Source organism: Girardinichthys multiradiatus, chromosome 18, assembly GCF_021462225.1.
Source record: "Girardinichthys multiradiatus isolate DD_20200921_A chromosome 18, DD_fGirMul_XY1, whole genome shotgun sequence".
NCBI classification, from domain to species: domain Eukaryota; kingdom Metazoa; phylum Chordata; class Actinopteri; order Cyprinodontiformes; family Goodeidae; genus Girardinichthys; species Girardinichthys multiradiatus.
The window spans coordinates 32,490,499-32,513,339 of NC_061810.1; the positions used below are offsets into that span (position 1 = coordinate 32,490,499).

The 22,841-nt window shown below is 37.3% G+C and overlaps 1 protein-coding gene across 1 annotated transcript in view; it reads right to left on the reverse strand.

The window, feature by feature from the left end:
• The window catches only part of b3glcta (beta 3-glucosyltransferase a), a 152,614-nt gene that overhangs the window by 65,339 nt on the left and 64,434 nt on the right, over positions 1-22,841 (reverse strand). Inside the window, exon 3 of the mRNA XM_047392711.1 lies at positions 14,867-14,906. Within this exon, the coding sequence (XP_047248667.1) occupies positions 14,867-14,906 (40 nt within the window). The remainder of the gene's footprint in view (positions 1-14,866; positions 14,907-22,841) is intronic.

Consider the following 22,841-nt stretch of genomic DNA (forward strand, 5'->3'; position numbering starts at 1 on the left):
TATGAGTGCTTGATTATTAATGTGCTGTTGCAGGGAAAATGTGGCACTAGAGTAGAACTAGAGTTGCTGGCTGTGAGATGTTTGTTTTGCATCTGACAAATGGTTGATATTTATGGTCCTCTGAGCACAAACTGCACCTAGGGCAAAAATAACTCCCAACGGTGGCGTGCCTTTGATGCATTTGCTTTCTGAGAGCATGCTGCGAACTTTAAATGAAGCCACTAGTTCATTTGAACCTACCAATTTTTGTTTTTCATAATCTGTTAAACAAAATAACAAATAAAACATTTTGGTTCACAGCTGTACAAAATATACAAGATGCCATAAGTTCAAACGTAGCTATCATACATTTTTATTGATTGAATAGTGAAAACATTTAATTTTAATCAAATTCCAAAGAACTGAAAACACCCACACAAATCCACGACATGGTAAACTTTAGATACAGTTCCTACTTATTACAAACCCTTTGTTTACACAGCTTCCTCTTTCAAGCATTTTTGTGTATTTAATATGGACAGTGTAATTTAATGTACTGTTCAACTGAGCTTACATTACCTTGCAAGTACCAGTTTCTTTATCACATGTTTGTCAGGTTACAACCCCAAACTTTAGTTGGCATTTAATGTGGTGGACAAAAACACACTAGATTAAAATTGTTAAGAGGATGGAACTGGATATGCGGTTTGGAAAATATGTTGCTAATAAAAAATGCTAAAGTTTGGGGTGCATTTGTATTCAGCCCCCCTGAGTCATATTTCATATAAGGTCAAATTTGATTATCTAAAATTATTTTTTATTTTCCACTGCTCCTGCAGCTCCTGGATGGGTTGGGATGGGAGGAACTGTGACCAGATCCAGAGGCTTCAGGTTCAGCAGAACTGGAGCCAAACCACTAGGAGCATCTTCGGCCATGGACTGTGAGGGAAGTCGTCCACTCCTGACAGTGGATCCTCCTGTGGACTTAGTGAGAACCACAGCTGGCCTGGAGCTGCCTGTTTTCCCATGTAGCAAACAGATGCCGTCTGCTCTAGCCGCCTGAAATATGCAGGAGCTTGTTGCGCTGCGTCATTATGAATGATCCAGCTGCTGATGTTCTTACTTCTGTTATATTCTGCTCCTGCTTTTCTGGAATAATACAGTTTGTTAAGCTGTGTCGTCACCGTTTACAGCAGCAGGTTTGTCATGTCAGCCTCCACCCTGTTGAGATTATTTATCCTCCCTGCTCATTTGCGCAGAGTGCCTCTGACTGCGTATTTACGCACTCGAAACTTTTACGCTTCTCTTTATGCTTCTCTCTTACAAATCTGGGGTTACATAACCCCAGATTCTATGAGAATAGGCACAGTCTTTAAGGTCTGGGGTTTACTGGTTCCTAAAGGCTGAGGAAAAAAACATCTTCTTTGGGAACCACTTGTCCAGTCTCATCATTTATACTGAGACCGGAGTGAGCCCCACTCAGCAGGTAGCAGGAGGAATAAACATAGTGGTCAAAATACATAAACATGACTCTAAAGGCCAACTTTTAAAGAGGGAACAGGAGGAAGGAGGGTTCTGGACTAAAGACCCCAATATATCAAGACCCTAAAAACGCCCCTTAAGTATGCACCAACATTATAGTGTGACAAAATTGAGTATGAGCGACGCAACACCCCCACGGACCCCCACTCTAAAATGAATCCGACGCCGCTGGTGACACTTCCTTAGAGCAGATTCCAGATGTTGGGAAGTGGTAAAAGAGCTGAGAGTGCACTGACTTTTAGGCACTCTTGCAGTTCTACCAGAGACACAAAGTAGGTGTGTGTGTGTGGTCATCAAAATGGTTTATTTTATCTTAGAGTATCTGTATCCACAAAGCCCAAAAAGTCCACGTGGCAAGAAACAGTAAATATGCAAAAACTAATTTAATTCTACTTCAGAATTCTGCAGGAATAATGAGAAGTCTCAGGGCATTAAGTGGATCAGTAGAACAATTTTCATGATAAATGTCTCTAGAAAGCTTGATGGATAAGATTCAGTGGATGGGGCCATTAGGCTGTTGTGGGAACAAATCAGGTCCAAAGTACGTCTTTGTAAGCACACAGGCAGCAATGTGAGAGGATGTCAATAGCTCATTTCCATAGTCGGCAGCCCTATTCCCTATCCAGTAACTGATTGTGCTGGTGTAAAAACCTTTTTCACTCCAATGCCTCACATGATTGGACTCCTGGAGACAAGATGGCCCAGAGTTATCTTTTTCCATGAAATTCAGCTTCTCTTTCTTCGCAGATCATGTCCAAAACAGTGCAGGAGGGACAGTGAAATCATATTAATGTCACGGGGGGGTTTTGGAGTGGACCGAAGCGCAGACAAGAGCTTGGAAGCAGCATTTCAAAAAGCAGTCTCTCAGGTTTAATAAAAAAAAAAAGTCAAAACGTAACAAAAACACTGCAGGTACTGAACAGGGTCAAGATCCAAACACTTACATGACAGTCACTGCAGGAACATGGAGACTCAAGGCAGGGACGAGGATAACGGGTCGAGTTGTAACGCAAGGAACCCACAAAAACATAATGAAACAAACCAACTAATATGCAGAGAGAAAACAAAGGCAGGTAATCAAAGGAACTAAGGACAAGTGAGGCAAGGAGGCAGGAAGGCAGAGGGAACAAGTGAACCTAATACAAGTAATTAACAAGACACCGAGCAGACCTAAAACAAAACTATAAACAAAGATAAAAATAAAGCATAAGAATCAGGGATAAACATGAATTGAAGGAAACTGAGAAACTGAAGGGAACATAAGAAACACCAAATCTAAGAACGAACAAGGAACCCATAAAGCAAACCAGATTACAGAGTAATGAAACCTAACACCACACAGACTGAACAGACAGGAAGGGAAGCAGAAAACACAAGGACTAGGATGTAAACAAACACAATGTAAACAATAAGTAAACACAACCTAACCAGAGGGGCTGGAGAAATATGATAATTAGTAAACAAAACAAAACACAAAGTCCAAAATGTCACATCTTGACAAATAATCTCATCAAGAAAGATTTAGGATGGCAATCTAAATACATGCATTTGATATTCAGTCTTAATGGACATATTGAATTAAACTTCTGGGGTTGTTGAAATTTCTTATTTAAATATAAAAAGGGTTTATTTACCCCACCAACCCTCACCTAGTGTGGCACAAGCCTATGGATGAAGCGATGAGTTCAATGATTTTCTTTCAGCATTCTTCTTCTGTTAATACATACTTTTAATTGCCTTGCAAAAGATCAATACAGAGTATAGTGTATTTAACTTTCAGCATGCTGAACAGAAAAAAAATCAATATCACAAATATCAACCATTCAAACACTGAGATCAAAATATCAGGGAGGAAGCAGATAGAAATGGAATAAAATGAAGAAAAATAATCAGTAGGGAGAGAGAAAACAGATGTGAAAAGCACCCAAGGCACTAAAAGAAAAAAAAGGAAAAATGCATTTGAATTAGACAGGTTTGAAATACACACACACAAATATATGTATATGTAATATTATATATATATATATATATATATATTTATATATATATATATTTGCTTTGATTACTGCTTTGCTCTCTTCGCATCCCTCCATCCATCCATCTATCCATCTCTCCATCTTTACACATTGTGTATATACACTACTGTGTAAATGTTTTAGGCAGGTGTGAAACAAATGCTGTAAACAAAGAACGCTTTCAGAAATATAAATGATGATTGTTTATTTTTATCAATTTACAAAATGCATAAAAAATTTACGCTGTTTTGAAAGAAAAGGATGGTCACACCAAATATTGAATTAATTTAGATTTCTCTTTTCTTCTTTCACTGCATTTTTTTTGATTGATGAAAAGAAATGATTAACACTTCCATTTTTGAAAGCATTTTCTGCCTAAAACTTTTGCACAGTACTGTATATATATATATATATATATATATATATATATATATATATATATATATATATAAAGAGAGAGAGAGAGAGTTACATTTATTTGAGGCTCTCTAGAGTTCAAGTCTGAATATTCCCAACACTAATAAATGCTGAACTCAACCTCAGAACCTCACTTAGCATCAATAATTCAGGAAGTCCAGGCAATTAATTCTTACCAGATTCCAGGTTTTGTCTATGAAGTCCATTTATTACTCCGAAAACCCTCAGATTAGAAGAAAGAGAATGGAACATGGTTTAAAAATAACTATTTTCTTAAAAAAAGAAGTATAAAATGCTTTTTTTAATGGTTCTTATGCTATATATTACCAGTGCTTCTGGTATTTCTCAGGATGGTTAACTGAGAGTTTGGCATAGAAGGAAACCCAGTAATTAGTCAGGGTCATTCACGCTAAAGGTAGGCACACATTAGAGGCTGCAACCAGTTTTTGTTTCTGGCACATCTTTAAATGGAACAGAGTTAAAATGAAAAGGGAGCATTTCAGATTTTTTGTCAACTTTTAGGAATAAAAAAAACAATAAACTATTCATTCAATAAACTATTCATTCAATAAATTATTCATTCATAGCACTACAATAAAACAATGTAAATTTCAATGCCACTAATACAAACTCTTACAAAGATCTTTTATAAACCACCCTTGCATCTGCTTGCCCATATGTATTGTTTTTTTCCCCCAAATATAAAGAAACTTCCTGTCATTTATTTGCAACTCTAAACATTTATTTGCTGCCACACTCTATGAAGTCAAATAGCACAAGTTTACTTCTAAGTGCATGAATAGAAGGTAACTGCAATTTCTTTTTCTGGTTCTTGAAGGCTTTTCATCCCTCATCTGTAGGGCTTCTTCAATCCTGACTGGAGAGTTTCAGGCTCATAAGCCTTTGCAGGGACATTTACACTTTCAGCATCCTTGAGGCTTGTCCAAATGAAAAAATACTCATGGGACAAGTGCAATAGTATATGCAGCCTAGTGAAGTGAAGAGTGCACAGACCATTATATAAGGAAAACAAAAATTCAAATTCAAAGGCCTATTGCAAAACGCAGAAGAGCTTTCTCCTTAGTTCAAGATTAAGATGTCCTTTTAAAAGGATATAGACAAAGAAGGCAGTCGGAAGAAGAAAGCAATTAATGTTGAGTCAAGTATGTTAAGTGGTAAAAAAACAATACTAAGCAGAGGAAGAGGCTTCAGCAGTTATTTATTCTATATTTATAACGAACGCTTGAAACTCAATTTAACAATTTTCACAAAAATTTAACCCTTTAAACATGCAAAAGGCGTTAGTGGGTCAATGACCCAAATGAATCTCAGTATTGCCGAGTTGGCACACATTCAATTACACACATTCAATTACTTATAGAGTGAGACAGCAAGCTCAACCAGTTTCTTACTAAAGTTTTACCACCCCTTTAATTGTTTCACACTGTCTTGTTACAACCACAATCTCCAGTGCATTTTACTTATTTATAAGTATAATTTTGACAATTTTTTGCTTTTACAAACAACAACCTGAAAAGTGTTGTGTGCATTTGTTTTCAGTTGAAAAATTTGTATAGCCAATTTTCACTGTAATTACAACTATAGCTGCTACGTCTTTAGTAGCTATGGACATCTAAAGACTGAAATTTTTGCCCATTCCCATTAGTAAACTGGTTCAGGTCCAAATTTTAAGCCTTGACACATTTTTAATGTGGCTGTATGTTTAGGTCACCCAGCACCCTTTTTACAGTGTTTAGTGTTCCAGATGTTAAGTTTCCACAACACGGTGTTTTACCATGGGATGGTGTTTTCAGGGTGATCTTTAGTGTTTTTTTTTTCTGCCATGTAGGTTTTATATGTAGGTATAAAGTTAGGTAAAATTTTGGTCTCGTCAAGGGGTCTTGTTAACCAAATATTTTCTGTTTTTGACAGTTTTTTTTTTTTTTTTAAACGGTGACGGAAAAATCTGAAGGCCATCTGTCATTTTGACAGATAGCAATTCACACCCCAGACCACTTGGTGGCAAGTTAGCAAATTAAATATCCGTTTGCTTCCGCAGGGGTGCTGAAGCAGAGTGCTTGGCGGGAAACCTTTCATTCTGAGAGTCTTGCGGACTTCTGATCAATTCATTTAGAATGACACTTGTAATTCCCATCTTTATTGTGGCTGTAGAGCGTGGATTCAGCCTCCAGAACAACATCAAAACAGGCAAAGGTCCAAAACCTCATGACAGTATTCTCTGCAGCAATCCCACTCGACACATTTCGTTGCACACAATCAGCTGCAGCTCAGGTCCATGCGGACCAGGAGGAAGTTGTGAGATTATGCGTTCATGGCACAGCAGGTGATCATTTCATATTTTAAGCGCAATCTTTAATGTCATTGTTTATATGTAGTTACTGGGACCACAGTCAGTGTTTTTTGTAACTGCGGAGCAAAAGTTAAATGTATTCATCTGGATTATGTGGATTCTCTGTTCAGCTTGTTCGGACTGAAGATCAATTAATATAAATGAAAATAAATGCCATTGATTGTTTAATTATTATTACTTAAAAAAAAGTGAAGTGTAAAAATAGATGATGACAGGATTTTTTAACCCTGTCAGTCAAAATGACCCACAACGAAAAAGTCTAGGGCAACCTCTTGTCCCATCTGGTCAGAGCACGTTCTTCGACACATTTGCTGTGTCCCCTACATAAGGGAAACTGTTAACCTGACTTCTCATTTTGTCTTACTTCTTACGCTGTTCCACAAAAGCCAGACTTGTAGCATGAATGTTGTCCTACTGACAGGTTCTTCCACCTCATCTATGGATCTCTGCAGCCATGGGCCTCTTAGCTGCTTCACTGATTAATGCTATCCTTGCCTGGGCCAGCAGGTTGTCTTAATAGGTTTGCAGTTGTGCCACCTTCTTCACATTTGTACAGTTCTCAATGCATCCTTGAGGGCTTGGGAAATTATTTTGGTCTTAATCATGCGCTTTGTAAACTAATGTTCTCCAACAAACCTCTCAGGTCCTTGCAAAGGACCTATATTTAAGCTAAGAATAAATTACACACAGGATGTAAGCAGATGACTCCTGAATGCAATAGTTGCAGTTAGTTTTATTTAGGGGTATCAAATAAAAACAAAAGATTCATTTTCAGATTTTCTCTTGTTAAAAATCTTTAAAACAATGTATCAGTTTCCTTCCACTTAATTATGTGCTGCTATCTATCATATTGAATCCCAATGAAATCTATTAAGGTATGTAGTGGTAATGTGATAAACTCTGAAAAAGGAAGTCCTGTTGCTTTGCACCGAAACACTTAAAGGCTCAATAAACACAGAAAAGGTAGCAAACTGACACTGAAGCACCACTAATCGATTACAGATTTTTTTTAAATGTTTTTGCAATGTGGCAGAATTTCATTTCTTTGTCTAAATCGTCCTGTATATAGCCAAGAAATATGTGTCACATTGTTAAATCTTAAAACTGTGTGCTCCAGATAGTTAATAGAACATTCGTGGTCTGATGTTGTGTTGCTACAATCAAAGTCCACATACCATATGTAGTATATATGATTTATAAAAGAGCATTTCTGATTCAATTTATTGACTGCACTGTGAGAAGGGTATATTCTAAAAGGCCTTGGGCACAAGAATATATGCATCTCAGCAGTTTTTAGCACTTATATTTGAAAAAAAAGCCTTTTTATTTTATTGCAGCTGGCTGAATGATTTTGTCTCCCCAGGCATTCAGGTAGAATATGCTCTCCAAGGTTTTTTTTTTCCTTCACAGATTTGCTGAGATGAACTATGCTGCATTTTTAATAAGGCTCTATGCAGCTGAATATGGATAGATGAATGCTCTTCCTTTTTAGTTTGTGCTCAAGATTCAACAGCATGCCAGAATACTGGCATTGACTCAGATATTATATAAATCTTCCCATAAAGAGAAATAAATTTAAAAGGACAAACCTATAGACTATTGTCTGCTTAACATGTTCAGTAATACTAATTTGAATACTTTAATTTTTAAGAAGTTTTAGGTGAAGGAAAACTAATTCACAATGGTTACTAAATGGGAAACATTATACCCAGGTTACAGATCTACATACAGTATCATTCCTTTGAAACACGTATACTTTTCCAGGCTTAAAATTCCAAAAATTCTAAAAGTATCAGTTAATTTTCATATACTACAGTTACAAAATGGATGGATGGACAAACGTATGGAAAAACGTATGGAAGGATGGAACATTTAGATGACTGGACAGGGAATAAACTCTGAAAATACAAATATTTTTACCATATTCTGTTATTTGTTCATACTTAGAAAATACTTTACCAGTTTCCAGATAGGAACCCTGTACAGAAGCTATCTGACTGGTTAGACTAATGTCTTTTAAACTAAGGCTGCATGATGTGTATTTTTAATGTAAAGACTTCCATAAACCAGTCTCAATCTGCAGTCATTGGGGTCAACTAAACATCCATGAAGCAATCTGAAAACAGAAACTGATTGTTGAACGCAGAACATGGCTTTGTTGACAAAATGCTGACAGTAAACAGTTAAGATTATAGCCAAGTACTAAGATCGGGACACCAAGAAGACTCTAAGAGAACTCAGATTAAAACCTTTTTTAATAGAGACAGCTTTTTATTATCCTCAAAACATGCAGATGTATGTCATATGAAACCTCTACCTCCATTACCCCATTAAAGCTTCCTACTAGCTAACGCCAAGCAAGTCAATTTTAAGGCAAGTTTTTTGGTCTTTAGAAAGATTTGGTTTGACTTTTTATCTTCTTAAAGGCTTGTCAGATTTCTAGAACTAACGTTATAATAGCAAAGAGTCTGTTTCTAATTTCTAAGAACGATAAGATAAAAACACAGGGATTTTACACCTGAAGCAGTTTAAAACATGTCTTTATTCTTAGATTAATTGAGACACAGCCTTGATGATAAGAGCCAAATACAAAATCTATTCTTAACTCCTGGCAGATTTAGGTTCAGAAGTAATCTTTTCATTTTCAAGTTTTTTCTACTGATTACTGAAAGGGTGTGAATAATTTTCAACATACCGTTATTAATGAAATGCAAATTGAATAATTTTGGGCTTAACCATAAATACATATTTAACAATTTAATGTTCAATAGTTGTTGCTATAAAGACTTATTGCTAATGTCAGTACAAATTTTCTCTTTTAAACAAATTTCTCATGTGTTTGGCCTGTGTTTATCTAAGTGGAATTGATTTTAATGTCTTAAAACATTTGTATACAAATTGTGCAAATCTATGAGTCAATCCATTTGTATTAGATTTATCATTCAGAATTTATTTTTAGTTTATTTATACAATACAGATTTCTTTTTTCAGCTTTTACTTATTTATACAGGTGATGTCACTGAGGCACAAGCTGTCATCAAGCAATAATGAATATTTGAAACAAATGTAATAAAATTTAGAAGAAATTGTGTGTTTGTTGGGGAGAGAATCAATATCTGACTGAGTAAATTGCTAAAAAATATGAATACAATAACAACAATAATGGTGCAGGAAAACTAAAACCGTTGCTTTTTAGTGCAATACCTTCAGCATGATATAATTCCTTTGGTATACTTTCAACACATTTGAAACAAACTGTGATTATATTGATACCTGTAGAAAATTTGCACACAATAATCATGACCCTAAGTTTTCTTATAACAACATCCTTACTGTTGAAAGATAAAGTTAAAATGAACCAATCAACTCCTGTAAAATTTTAAAGTAACAGGCACCTTTAGCAAGAGAAAAAGAAGAAAATATCTTAAACATGAACTAAAATACTCTTAGCTTACTAACAACTGATTACAAAATGGAATTAAATAAATCAAAGATAACATTTAACTTAAGACAAAGGCAAGAACTCTTTGACTGTACTCTATCCAATTTCTTTGTGTAAATTAGCTTATGAATGTAAAAATATTAAAGCTTTGTCCTCCTTCTGAAGACAGAGTATTAAAAAATTGTGTCCAAGTGCCTTCTTGGACAAAACCTCTTTTAAACAAACAAGTTGTGTATTCCATTTTATACTGATAAATCAAAGGAAATTCTGCCTTTATTTTATTCTTACCACACAAACAGGCAGCAGGATTCCTCTGAGCTATAACAAAGGGAGCAACTGTGAAAGTGTTAGACCATGCAGCTCCAGTTCTCAGATGGATGTCTGTTTGTATTTCCTCTATGTGGTGAGGTGCCAAATGAGAGACTTAAGAAGTTGCTTTTGTGTCTGCTGTGACCTAGTTGAAGGCACGGGCAGAGGTCCAGAAAGAGGGTTTTCTTGTGATTCTTTGGGCCTCCTAAAACAAAATTGGTATTCCATGAGATTTTTTTATTTTGTTCACTTATGAAATACCTTCTTGCTGTCCAGTCAATGCTGAAATGAATTTATATGTGTGAAGTTAAACAAACTAATTTCCAAGAAGGACTCGGACAAAAGACCCATTTTACTATTTTCATGCTCTGGTATTTACTATTGAAACATCACATCATCCCACATTTTTCAATTTAAACTGTATTCTTCATGATCTAATCAAGAAATGTTGCATTGAAAATCTCCAAGCATTCTGTTCTCATAAGAAATGCTCAGTTATATTTCTTTCTTCAAATAACAATAGACTGTATTTTGTAAACGGACTGAATATATATACCACTTTTCCAGTCAAACTGACCACTCAACATGCTATACATGAGAGAAACATTTACCCAGTCACACACACCAACATGCACATATCCATACGCCTTTACGTAGATTGGTAGGAAAGTTTGGGTTAAGTGCCTTGCACAGGGGCACATGGACTTGTGGCTGGGCAGGGGAAACAGATGGGGCACAATGACGGTGCTGATGCCTTACACACAAACCTCAGTTGACTTTTAATTATGATCTATTTTTGCTCGGTTACAGCCATAGGTTGATTATTGAACAATGTAATTTGAAATGAAATTGAATATGTAATATTTTTATCTTGTGCTATTTTATTTCATTGGGCTACAGATTTAAGTTCTGTTTCAATCCATTGGTCATTATTTAACAATGTCATAGGTTGACACATACAGTGCCTTGCGAAAGTACTCGGCCCCCTTGAACTGGTCAACCTCTTGCCACATTTCAGGCTTCAAACGTAAAGATATAAAATTCAAATTTTTTGGAAAGAATCAACAAGTGGGACACAATCGTGAAGTGGAATGAAATTTATTGGATGTGTCAAACTTTTTTAACAAATAAAAAACTGAAAAGTGGGGCGTGCAATATTATTTGACCCCTTTACTTTCAGTGCAGCAAACTCACTCCAGAAGTTCAGTGAGGATCTCTGAATGATCCAATGTTGTCCCAAATGACTGATGATGATAAATAGAATCCACCTGTGTGTAATCAAGTCTCCGTATCAATGAACCTGCTCTGTGATAGTCTCAGGGTTCTGTTCATAGAGCAGAGAGCATCATGAAGACCAAGGAACACACCAGGCAGGTCCGAGATACTGTTGTGGAGAAGTTTAAAACCGGATTTGGATACAAAACGATTTCCCAAGCTTTAAACATCCCAAGAAGCACTGTGCAAGCAATCATATTGAAATGGAAGGAGTATCAGAGCACTGCAAATGTACCAAGACCCGGCCGTCCCTCTAAACTTTCATCTCGAACAAGGAGAAGACTGATCAGAGTTGCAGCCAAGAGGCCAATGATCACTCTGGATGAACTCCAGAGATCTGCAACTGAGGTGGGAGAGTCTGTCCATAGGACAACAATCAGTCGTACACTGCACTAATCTGGCCTTTATGGAAGAGTGGCAAGAAGAAAGCCATTTCTCAAAGATATCCAGAAAAAGTCTTATTTAAAGTTTGCCACAAGCCACCTGGGAGACACACCAAACATGTGGAAGAAGGTGGTCTGGTCAAATGAAACCAAAATTGAACTGTTTGGCCACAATGCAAAACGATATGTTTGGCGTAAAAGCAACACAACTCATCACCCTGAACACACCATCCCCACTGTCAAACATGGTGGTGGCATCATCATGGTTTGGGCCTGCTTTTCGTCAGCAGGGACAGGGAAGATGGTCAGAATTGATGGGAAGATGCATGGGGCCAAATACAGGACCATTCTGGAAGAAAACCGTTGGAATCTGCAAGAAACCTGAGACTGGGATGGAGATTTATCTTCCAACAAGACAATGATCCAAAACATAAAGCCAAATCTACAATGGAACGGTTCACAAATAAACGTATCCAGGTGCTGGATACACCTGGATATAATTTTATATCTTTTATATCTTTATGTTTGAAGCCTGAAATGTGGTAAGAGGTTGACCAGTTCAAGGGGGCCAAGTACTTTCGCAAGGCACTGTAAAATATTGAACAGCTATAATAAAATGCCCAAGTTTACTTTAGAAACACTTATTTGATAACATTGGAGACAATGTTCAGCAACAACCTTAGCTTGTAGGGACACAGTGGCACTGATTTGATGTTTCTCAAACGGCAAAGAACTCCACTTCTTCCCTCACTGCCCTCCCCCTCTCAATTTTCTACCGTGAAAATCCCTATTTTATTGTCACTATCTGCCACAAGTCACTAATAATGACAACTCTACAGTTAGTGCACTCTTCACCACTTTCTGTCTGTTACAGTGCTGTCACACATTGTACATTATGCATGTCAGGAAATATGCAACAGAAAGGCTGCCTGAGTAATAAACAGATACACTTACAGTTTCAACGCCGAAAGGTATTAGTAAATGTACAAATTGAATATCTCAAACAAATGTTTTTTTTTATGTACTTAATAGTTTTCTTTATTTTTTTCTGTCTTGAAGTTATAAAAGAAAATAGCAACATCCAAACCTGACACCCACATTTAACAACACCTTTGACAAAAGGGGTGTAGGGTTGAGTAAGTCCCCTGGAGTATAAATGCCTTCTCCTCACAGTCTTTGAATAACTATGCTTTTAAACTGTTGTAAGAAGGGAGTTCCAGATAAAGGCATTTTTAACAAATCGGTATCAGAGTCCCCGATGAAACTAAACTCCCTTTACCTGTTTCTGATCTAATGTTTTTGATTTTGTCAGGATGTGAGCCACAAAACTGTGTTTTACACAGTTGAATTTTAGCAATTAACAACCTATTTTTATGTTTGAGGCAAAACCTGTATTATAGGGTACGCACATTATTTTTAATGATCTAATGAAATTAGTTTTTCCCTTACCTGCCCCCCACCCATTACAATTACATTCACACTAAAACAAAGACTGCTGCTACTTTCTGTATGTCTGTAGCATTTGACCCTCTCTATCTCTTGTTCTTAAATATCCACAAACAATTCTCAGTGTGATATTTGCATATCGATCACAGAGCAAAAGTGAAAAAACTTAGCTGAAGGTGGAAAAAGTGTCATTATCCACAGTGAAATGAGTCCTGAACTGCCTAAAAGGCAACTCAGAGAGGAAGATCCCGGGACTTAAAAAGCAATGTAAAAACCTCTTGATTATAGTTTACAAATGCACTCAGGGACAAATAAACTAATTTTAGGAGACTAGTTCAATTGTCTGATGAAATCAAGTTGTTCGGCCAAAATGATCATGGTTATACTTAGAGGAAAAATAGGGGAAAGCTTGCAAGCATGTGAACACCATTCCAACACTGCAGTAGCGAGGTGACAGCATTATGTTGTGTTGGTATTTTGCTGCAGGAGCGACTGGTATGCTTTACAAAATAGATGGCATAATAAGGAAGGGACATTAAGCAGAAATACTGAAGCAGCGTAACCAGACATCTACCTGAAAGTTAAAACCTGGGCACAAATAGGTCTTGACCTAATGTTTTGTAGTAGCCATCACAAAGCACCAATAGAGGTAGAAAAAGTGTTGGCAGAGATGAAAAGGTTTTTTCCAGAAACATGTAAAACAAACCTGACTCAGTTACACCACTTTGGACAAAATTACAGCAAAAGAATTTAAAGAAAAACAACAAAAAAAACTTACTTCTTACATCTCTGTGCTTCCTCTGACTTCCTATTAAACATCCCACTGGTACTGAAAATAGCTATCATCAAGTCCTCTTTCCTCAGTACTAGCATCTATACAGAAGGGGTATTTTTTTAGTGCAACCTGATAGTTCTTAGTATTGTGTGTTCGCTAATCAGAAAAAAGATCAGATTTTTGTGCTGGTCAGGGCTGATTAAGCTGAAAAATGTCTGATTCCGGTTACCAGTCGGTTTCTCGGTGCATCTCTATAGCTAACTCTGTTTTGGAGCATATTCTGGGTGTCCAGCAGAAATATTTGTCTCATTCAAGAAAAACACATAAGACAGACTGCATCATTTTGAATGTCATTAGTAAGTAAGTGTGCTAATTATGAAATGCAGTGTTTAACATAATATTTAACTGCACTTTAATGACACAGAGTTTTTAAGCAAATACATGGCACTGATTTTAATGTAGTGTCGGACGGAGACCTGGTATGTCTAATTTCACATCATTTGGACTGGTGTTTGGAGCAAAAAGGCTTGAATATTATTGTGAGAAGCACCTTGCTCAAAGTGTATCCAGGCTGTTCCAAAAAAGGCATCCGAGAGGACTTAATGAAGGGATTGAAGCCAAAACTTAGAGCTACCCCAGCTATTGCTCCGAAAACAAAAAGGCTAAGCCAGCAATTCTCTAACTGGATGCCTTATTTCTTTATTTATCCTATTATCCTGGTATTCACGGTAGTCCAAGGCAGATTTCCTCCAGGAAAATACAAACTTGTTACCCTGTATTTCTTTTTGCTTCTCTAAGCATCGGTGCCTTACTTGCACACACTGATACATTTCTATCTATCTTGCAATGTGGCATAAACTACTAATTAGCAATGTGAGCACATGGGCTTAGTATTTGAAAAATAGGACTTACCCAGCTTATTGTTCTGAGGGACATGCATGCCATTGTGATTCTGAAATGACAAAAAAACAACCTCTTAATAATTCACACAACTGTCAAATAATAACTTCCATACATCCAGGTTTAACAACACAAAACTGGGTTATGTAAAGATGCTGGTTTTCTGCTAAACACTGAAGCTCCTCTTCCTAATCACCAATAAGGAATTAATGATACAAAGTATTGAATCCCCTATGGCTTATTTGCAGAAATAATGGGCAATACCCCATGTCATTAGTCCTTCCTAATTGTGTGGGTTTTGTGCCTGCAGCATTTAAGCTCCAAGTATTCAACTCAATTAAGGCGCTGTTCCACCTTCAGAGCTGTCAGCACAAGCTGCAGACCATGGAGCAATGACTAAATCAATCACAAGCCATGGAAACTTTGACGAACAGCTTTCACCTTTGCTTTTCAGATAAGATCGTTCAGTCCTGAGAGAAGGCAAGAATGCACGGGCTCCAAAGCAAGAGCGGCATAGTATTAATAGATAATGATAAGCCAGATTTGATTTATGGCTTCCTCTAGACTAACAATCATTTCACTGGCGGACTGTTGCAGCCTTCAGAGAGCCTAAATAAGTCATAAATTCTCCCTTATAGGATGTGGTATGGTGGTGACAGGGAATCCCAACAGTTTAATGATAGTAGCACCGACCAGCTTGTAAAGCTCCACTTAATTTGGAAAGATTATTCATTTTCAAACTAAAAAGCAACTTCTTATTTCATGACTTGCCTCCTATGGCTGGCCTTTGTAATTTATTACGTACTCCAGTGGGGGTTCCTACCTCTCCTCTAAGTCATGGGTGTTTTGGCAGACTTCAAATGAGATGAGGAAACAATAAGTTCACCACCTAAACAGACATATTCATAGCAATGATTTGTGAGAGGCCTTGTATCTTCACTCTTTCGCCCCCTCAAGTAATCAGAGTTACAAGAAAATTTATGCATGGATAGACAAGATCATATCGGGGTGATTTGATTCAGAGGGTACATCAGCTTAATTGCACTCAGTAGCATTAGTCATGGCCACAAGGTTTCTGTCTCATCTTAGAAACTCCACGTATGAAACCACTCTCTAAGCTGGATAAAAAAGATGCCTCTAGAAAAAAAGAAATACAGAGTGTTTTTCAGCTCAGAAAATGCAAGAACATGACACATTATCAGATAATTACCCCCATAAAATCTATTCAACTAGAAAATACATTCCACTTTACAGGTTATTATTATCGAGGTGGAAAACTCTGAAAGACTGAAGGCATGTACTGGTAAAACCAATTAAGAGGCCTGGAATATGATGTACATGTTAATTCATGCAGAGGACAGGGAATTGTGGTTCATCATATTACTTCAACAAGAGGGTAGCAGTAAACCCCAGCACTATCACAGCCATGCAAAACTTAATTTATTGCTCTGCCAAACATCACTAATTAACCTGACTGTACAGTGGGCATGCAACAGCATGTTTTTAGTGTGTATGAGGGGTCTCAACACATATATCAAAAACGTTGATAAGAGTTCTGATGAAAATTAAAAAGAGAGATCGTATTTCTCCTATTTTAGCTTCCCTTCATTGGCTCCCTGTTAAATCCAGAATAGAATTTAAACTTCTCCTCCTCACATATAAAGCCCTTAATGATCTAGCTCCATCATACATCAGAGATCTGATTGGTCTATATGTTCCTAACAGAGCACTTCGTTCTCAGACTGCAGGTTTACTGGTGGTTCCTAGTCTCTAGAAGTAGAATGGGAGGCAGATCTTTTAGTTATCAGGCTCCTCCCCTGTGGAACCAGCTCCCAGTTTTAGTCCATGAGGCAGACAGCCTGTCTACTTTTAAGGCTAGGCTTAAAACTTTCCTTTTTGATAAAGCTTATAGTTAGAGTGGCTTAGGTTATCCTGAGCTATCTTCCTTATTTTTACCTCCGTCTTCTTCCCTCCCTGTTGGATGGAGTAAGGGAGAGTCAGGTTTAGCCTAAACCGGCTTAGTTATGGTTGAGGTGCAAACACACCCTCCATTTCTGCTACCTGTATGACCCCCTCTCTTTTCCAAAGGTTATGGTCAATCTGACAGAGAGAGGTATCCCAATCGTTGTGGTTTTTAGCATAACAATGGCCATCAGTGGGCTCTAGATGGACAAACTGTCTACTTTTAAGGCTAGGCTTAAAACCTTCCTTTTTAATAAAGCTTATAGTTAGAGTGGCTTAGTTTATTCTGAGCTATCTGTGTAGTTATGCTGCTATAGGCTTAGGCTGCTGGAGGACATAATGACCACGTTCACCCTCTTCACTACATTCTCACACTACTCTCCAATTTTGCATTATTTGCTGTTATTTCAGCTTTTAACTTTGTTCTCTCTCTTTTCTCTTCCTAGAAGCTACACCTGGCCTGGCTTAGTGTCTACCTGTGACACCTTTCTGGAGAGAGGCATCGTCCAAGCTTCTGCTGGCAGCAACTTAATGCTCACCCTCTACCAATGATCCACATGGCCCTGTCTTTTAGTGTTTAACCCTTTCTCTCTCCTAGACATGGCAATTGACTGAGCTTTTAATGTGACTAACTATGTGCTCTCTTTCAGACTCTAACCTTGAAAACTGGCTCAGAGTTTATCTGTTCTTTCTTTCTAGATGAAACGACTAAAGGAGATACATCCATTAACATTTACATTTCCTTCCCATAGAAAGTATTCCTGGATCAGTGCTTTTTGTTCTCTTTGTGTCTCTGCTCTGTTCTCTCAAACCCCCAGTCGGTCGTGGCAGATGGCCGCTCACACTGAGCCTGGTTCTGCTGGAGGTTTCTTCCTGTTAAAAGGGAGTTTTCCTCTCCGCTGTCGCTACATGCATGCTCAGTATGAGGGATTGCTGCAAAGTCAACGCCAGTGACTGTCCACTGTCTCTACATGCTCATCCGGGAGGAGGGAATGCTGCAAGTCACCGATTGGATGCAGTCTGCTGGGTTTCCTTAGACAGAAAAACTTTTTATCCAATTTGAATAAATAACTGAATCTGACTGAACTGTTCAATGATTAAGATTAATTGGAATGTATGTACCTGACTTTTGTGAAGTGCCTTGAGACGACATGTGTTGTGAATTGGCGCTATATAAATAAACTGAATTGAATTGAATATATCGCCAGGGATGTCAAGGGGTGAACAGATGTGTCAAAAGTGTTTTCACTGAAGTCACCAAAAAATTGGTAAGTGCACCCATCTAGGCACTAATAACAACAATACTTTGTATTTATAGACACCTTTAAAGACTCTTCAAGTCGTCTTATATTATGAACAACACATAAAAGCAATGTCATTATTAACATACAAAACAATACTACAAAACTACTGGATAAAACCATATAAATAAAATGTGGTGGTAGTTGTGATCATGTGGGATAGGCAAGTTTAAACTGGTGGGTTTTGAGACAAGTCTTGAATGTGGTTTCTGATAAAACTGTATGGAGGGTCAGATGGGTGCATTCCAGAGCTGAAGGGCAATACAGTTGAAAGAACGTAGACCAATGGTGGAAAACTGATCAGAAAGAGTAGATAAAAGTGATTTACAAGAGACAGATTAAAATAAGTTTAGTAAGATATGGGAGGGCAAGGTTATGGACCTTTTGAATGTTAAAAGCTGAATTTTAAACTTGACTGGAAGCCAATAAAGGTTTTTCAAGATAGGAGAAAAACGCTTCGTGGAGGGTGTCCCAGAGATGATACGGGCTGCAGAATTCTGGGTCAATTTAAGCTTATGAATATATTTGTTGGGTAAGCCAGACTTCAAGACGAGATGTGACAAGAGCAATAATCAAGGTAGCAGTATCATTGGAGGTGAGTAATAGTGGGAGACGGTTGATTTTACAGAGGTGGAAATAAGCAGACCAAGAGATATTATTTATGTGGGCAATGAAGGAGAGAGTCTTATCAAGTACAACGCCCAGACTTTTAAGTTGAGAGGAAGGATAAAGGATTTATTGATGAGTAAAGAAAAGCTGCTAGATTTGGAAAGAGCATAGTTGGTACAGACAAGATTAAAGTCTGTTTAACTTTTGTTAAGTTTGAGGAAGTTATTAGAAAACATAATTTAAATATCCTGTAAACAGATGAGGAGAGAAGGGAAAGGGAGTTTGGTGGTGGGCTTAGTAGACAGATAGAGGAAGGTGTCATCTGCATAAAAGAGGAATTGGATGCCATGCTTTCAGAATATATTCCCAACAGGAAGAAAATAGATAATAAGTATTAGTAAAGCCAAGAGAAGCCAGATGGTTAAAAGGGTATGATGTGAGATCATGTCAAAAGCTGCAATCAGGTTGAGAAGAATTAGAATAGAGCAAACTCCAGGTCATTTATGATTTTCACCAGAGCTGTTTGTATGTTGAGTAATGGATGAAAACCAAACTGAAACTGTTCATAAATACTATTAATCAGATGATTGTGAACCGGTAAAGCTTCCGTTTTTTTCTGAAAAAATTTAGTAAGCCTCCAAGTTTTTAAAGAGTCTAAAGGTCATTTGCAGTGTGGTAAACTGTTAACTTCACCACACTGCAAAATGACCTGCAGACCTTTAAAAACCTGAAAGCTTACTCTTTTTTTTATTTATAATAACTCACAGATTAACTAATAAGAGCAGACAGACACACACAGTGGGGGAAGAATCCTCTATGGTCAAAAGAACCCACTTACCTGCATGTATTTTATGTTTCTCAGCTTTAGCACGTTTCATTTAATTTAATGAGTCATTAACAGTCTTCTACAGACCTTGGTGACATGTGACAATTTTTTAAAATAAACCGAACAGGGTGCAAAAAATAAAAACATGCAGGAGAAGTGAACTGACTAGGGTTAGGAACCTCGATGCCACAGTACGTTGATGCTGCCCAGTATTACAACATCCCATACATGCAAAACATATAGACTTAAAAACAATTCAAACCATAAAATAACATGATAAAATAATGATGGACAACATAACTGAAATGATACGTACCTGACACAAAATGCATTGCCACACTAGAACATTTTTAAAACTTTTCCTCAGGAAGGTTTAATGTAGCCTGGCTAACCCCAGATCTCACCTATGGCTCCTTTATGGCCACACCCAATTTGATGAAAACACTATTCTTTGCTTAAGCAAAAAGAGGTCTGGTGGGTTCTGAATTTCTTCTTAAGCATTTATTAAACTAGTTACTTTTCTTCTAAAATATGTCATATGACTGAGTTGTACACTTCTTTGAAAACATGCCAGGACTGGTCATGATGGCAAGTCACGACGCATCTGGGACAAGCAGCAACTCTGTGCCCCAAGGACCTCTGTTCATTCGTTAAGTGAAAAGATCATGATGCAATGATGGTCAAATCTCTGCTTTATACAAGCTTCATTTGGCTTCCAAACCATACACATTTATGTCTTAGTGCTTAGTGCTAGACCCTTTCTGTCAGATTATACAGTCTTAAAAAGCCCCATATTTATTTTAATTTGAATACTATTTTGGCACAGCCTGCATGCTACCATGGGTTACCCCAGCCCAATAAAAACAGTGGGTCATCAGGTAAATAAATTGACCCTGGCACTGGCTTAAACAACTCAACATCATCCAGCGAGACAGTGGTTAGTCAAGCATGTGTTCATTTTTGGCACATTCCTCTCAGCGATGTTGCTGGAGAAAAAACAACTTTGTTGGGATAATTTTTTCAAAATTCTATGTTACAATACAACAAACGTCTGTGCAACATTTTCATCTCCATCTGGCCTTCAAATTCATGAATCCATTTTTCAGTCTAGACTCCCTGCATCATATTTTAGTCTCTAACCTAAAAACACGAAATGCCTATGATTGCTTTTGTTGTTTAATTACTAATAGGTAAGGTAAGGTAAGGTATAGTAACTTTATTTATATACCGCTTTTCAGTAACGAGACACTCAAAGCGCTGTACATACTATTACAATACAATCACAAAGAAAATAAACACAAATACAGACACAGAAAAACAAATCAAATGATACTACAATCCTTCTAAGAAATCTAAATATCTACGGCCAACATTACAATGATAAAGATAACATCAATAATCCTTTGGGTTTTACTGGTAAGAGCAAGTTCTAAACCAATCTTTCTAAAGAGGTAATTATATCATTAAGTCTTCTATGTAGGGGAAAGCATCTTGTGCTAAGAGAGAATGATCCTTGGGTTCGCTGCTATAAATGCAGTTGTAGTCCCATAATAACAGTCATTTGCATCCATTGAAATTTAACTAAGCAATCACTGAGTTCTAACTAAGGAATCTGAGTCACTGGTGTAAAAACAGCTTTTGTTGAAAATTTTAAGAAACTAGTATTTTCCTTTCAATGGTAAATCTAAAAATCTATAAAAAGGAGAAGAAATGAAGAAATGAAATCAACATTTAGGTAAAAAATATGGAGCACGGGAAAGCAACACACATAAGCAAAGATTTTGCAGGGGCATGGTGGACTCGTGAGGGCGCCAATATTTTAGTATGATCATGTGTGCAAAGAATTAGACTGTCAACACTGACGAAGGTGCCATTGTCCTTGAAAAAGAGATGGAAGTTTTATCAAAGGCCATACAGTTCAGTACACAGATGAGGGGGTTGCTGGGGCAGAGGGTCATATTTACAGAACATCCAGGAGAAATGTTTTGATAAGAAGCCTGTGAAGGTCATGTCGGGGTGCCTGAATTAGACAATCAATAAATGTTTTGGTTCAGACCGGCTGTGATTTTCCGCCTGCCTTCAAAGTCTTACTGGCATTCTCAATTCCAAATCCAAATAGCCAAATTTCTGATACTTTCAGTAGATCTTTAGCCAACAACTTTCTCCAAGATTAAATCATATCACCTTTGAGTCCGGGAAACGCAGCCAGCCTGCGATTCTGTTCAAGGATCGCGTCCAGCTTGCGATTCTGCTCTCTTAACATATCAGTCTGAGTGCTGAGAGCTCTAAAGATCCCTTCAAACATCCCAGGCAGCTTTGGAGTGCTTTGAACAACTGCCGATGTTTTACGAATCTTTCGATAAGCCAGTTAACTGGCAACTCCAAAAAGCAGTTATCCTGTTATCAGAAATCCAATTATGTACAAATCTTCCACGTCCTCAACTGACATTGTTGTCAGACACACAATCTTCCACTGCTGCCAGGAATCCATTGCGTATCCGGAGAAGAACGTCCCGTCTGGACAAGAGGGTTCCCCTTTACCCTGTCTTCCTGTTGAGAAAATTTGATCGATTGCGTTGAGAGACCAGCTGACCAAATCCATAATGAACAAATTAGGAGGATATGCAAACAGAGGCTCTAAGAAAATCAGACAAAAAGCTGAAGCAGGGCAAAAAAAGGGGGAGGATCATAGAGAGAGTGGAAAATGTCCATGTGCTCATCTTTTACTTTAATTTTAGTATAATTTTGTAAAATTCTTTATACTTTTATGATAATGAACACATATGATTAAAAGCACTGCGGATAAAATTTATTTTTTAGGTTATCATCTTCAGAGGTAAATTTTAAAATACGCCCTTATTTGAAAGTTTGTTTTATTTATTTATTCATTTTTTAGTTTGTTTTATTTATTTATTAATTAGATGAAATGTACACCACATTGAAAAATTTTTAAGAATTCAAACCTTTGAGTAGATTTACTTACTTGCATTATACAGTTATTGGCATGCAAAGCTTATATTTTCCCTTGTGTAAAAATATAATGTGAAAAGGAGAAAAACTGGGTAAAAAAAACTTTTCAGTCCTACCATCACAAATGTAAACATATGTAGTTTGCTAAACTGGATCTGTGTGTTATAGTCAGATGATGGTAAGACTGAGATTTCCTGGTCAAACACTCCAGGTAGTCTGACTGTGAATGTGTGGAAAAGCCCCCCGTGCCTATTGTTAAGTGTGAAGCATAGCTCCATACAGTCAGATCTGTTATGATTGTCTTGCACCGGTCCGGTGA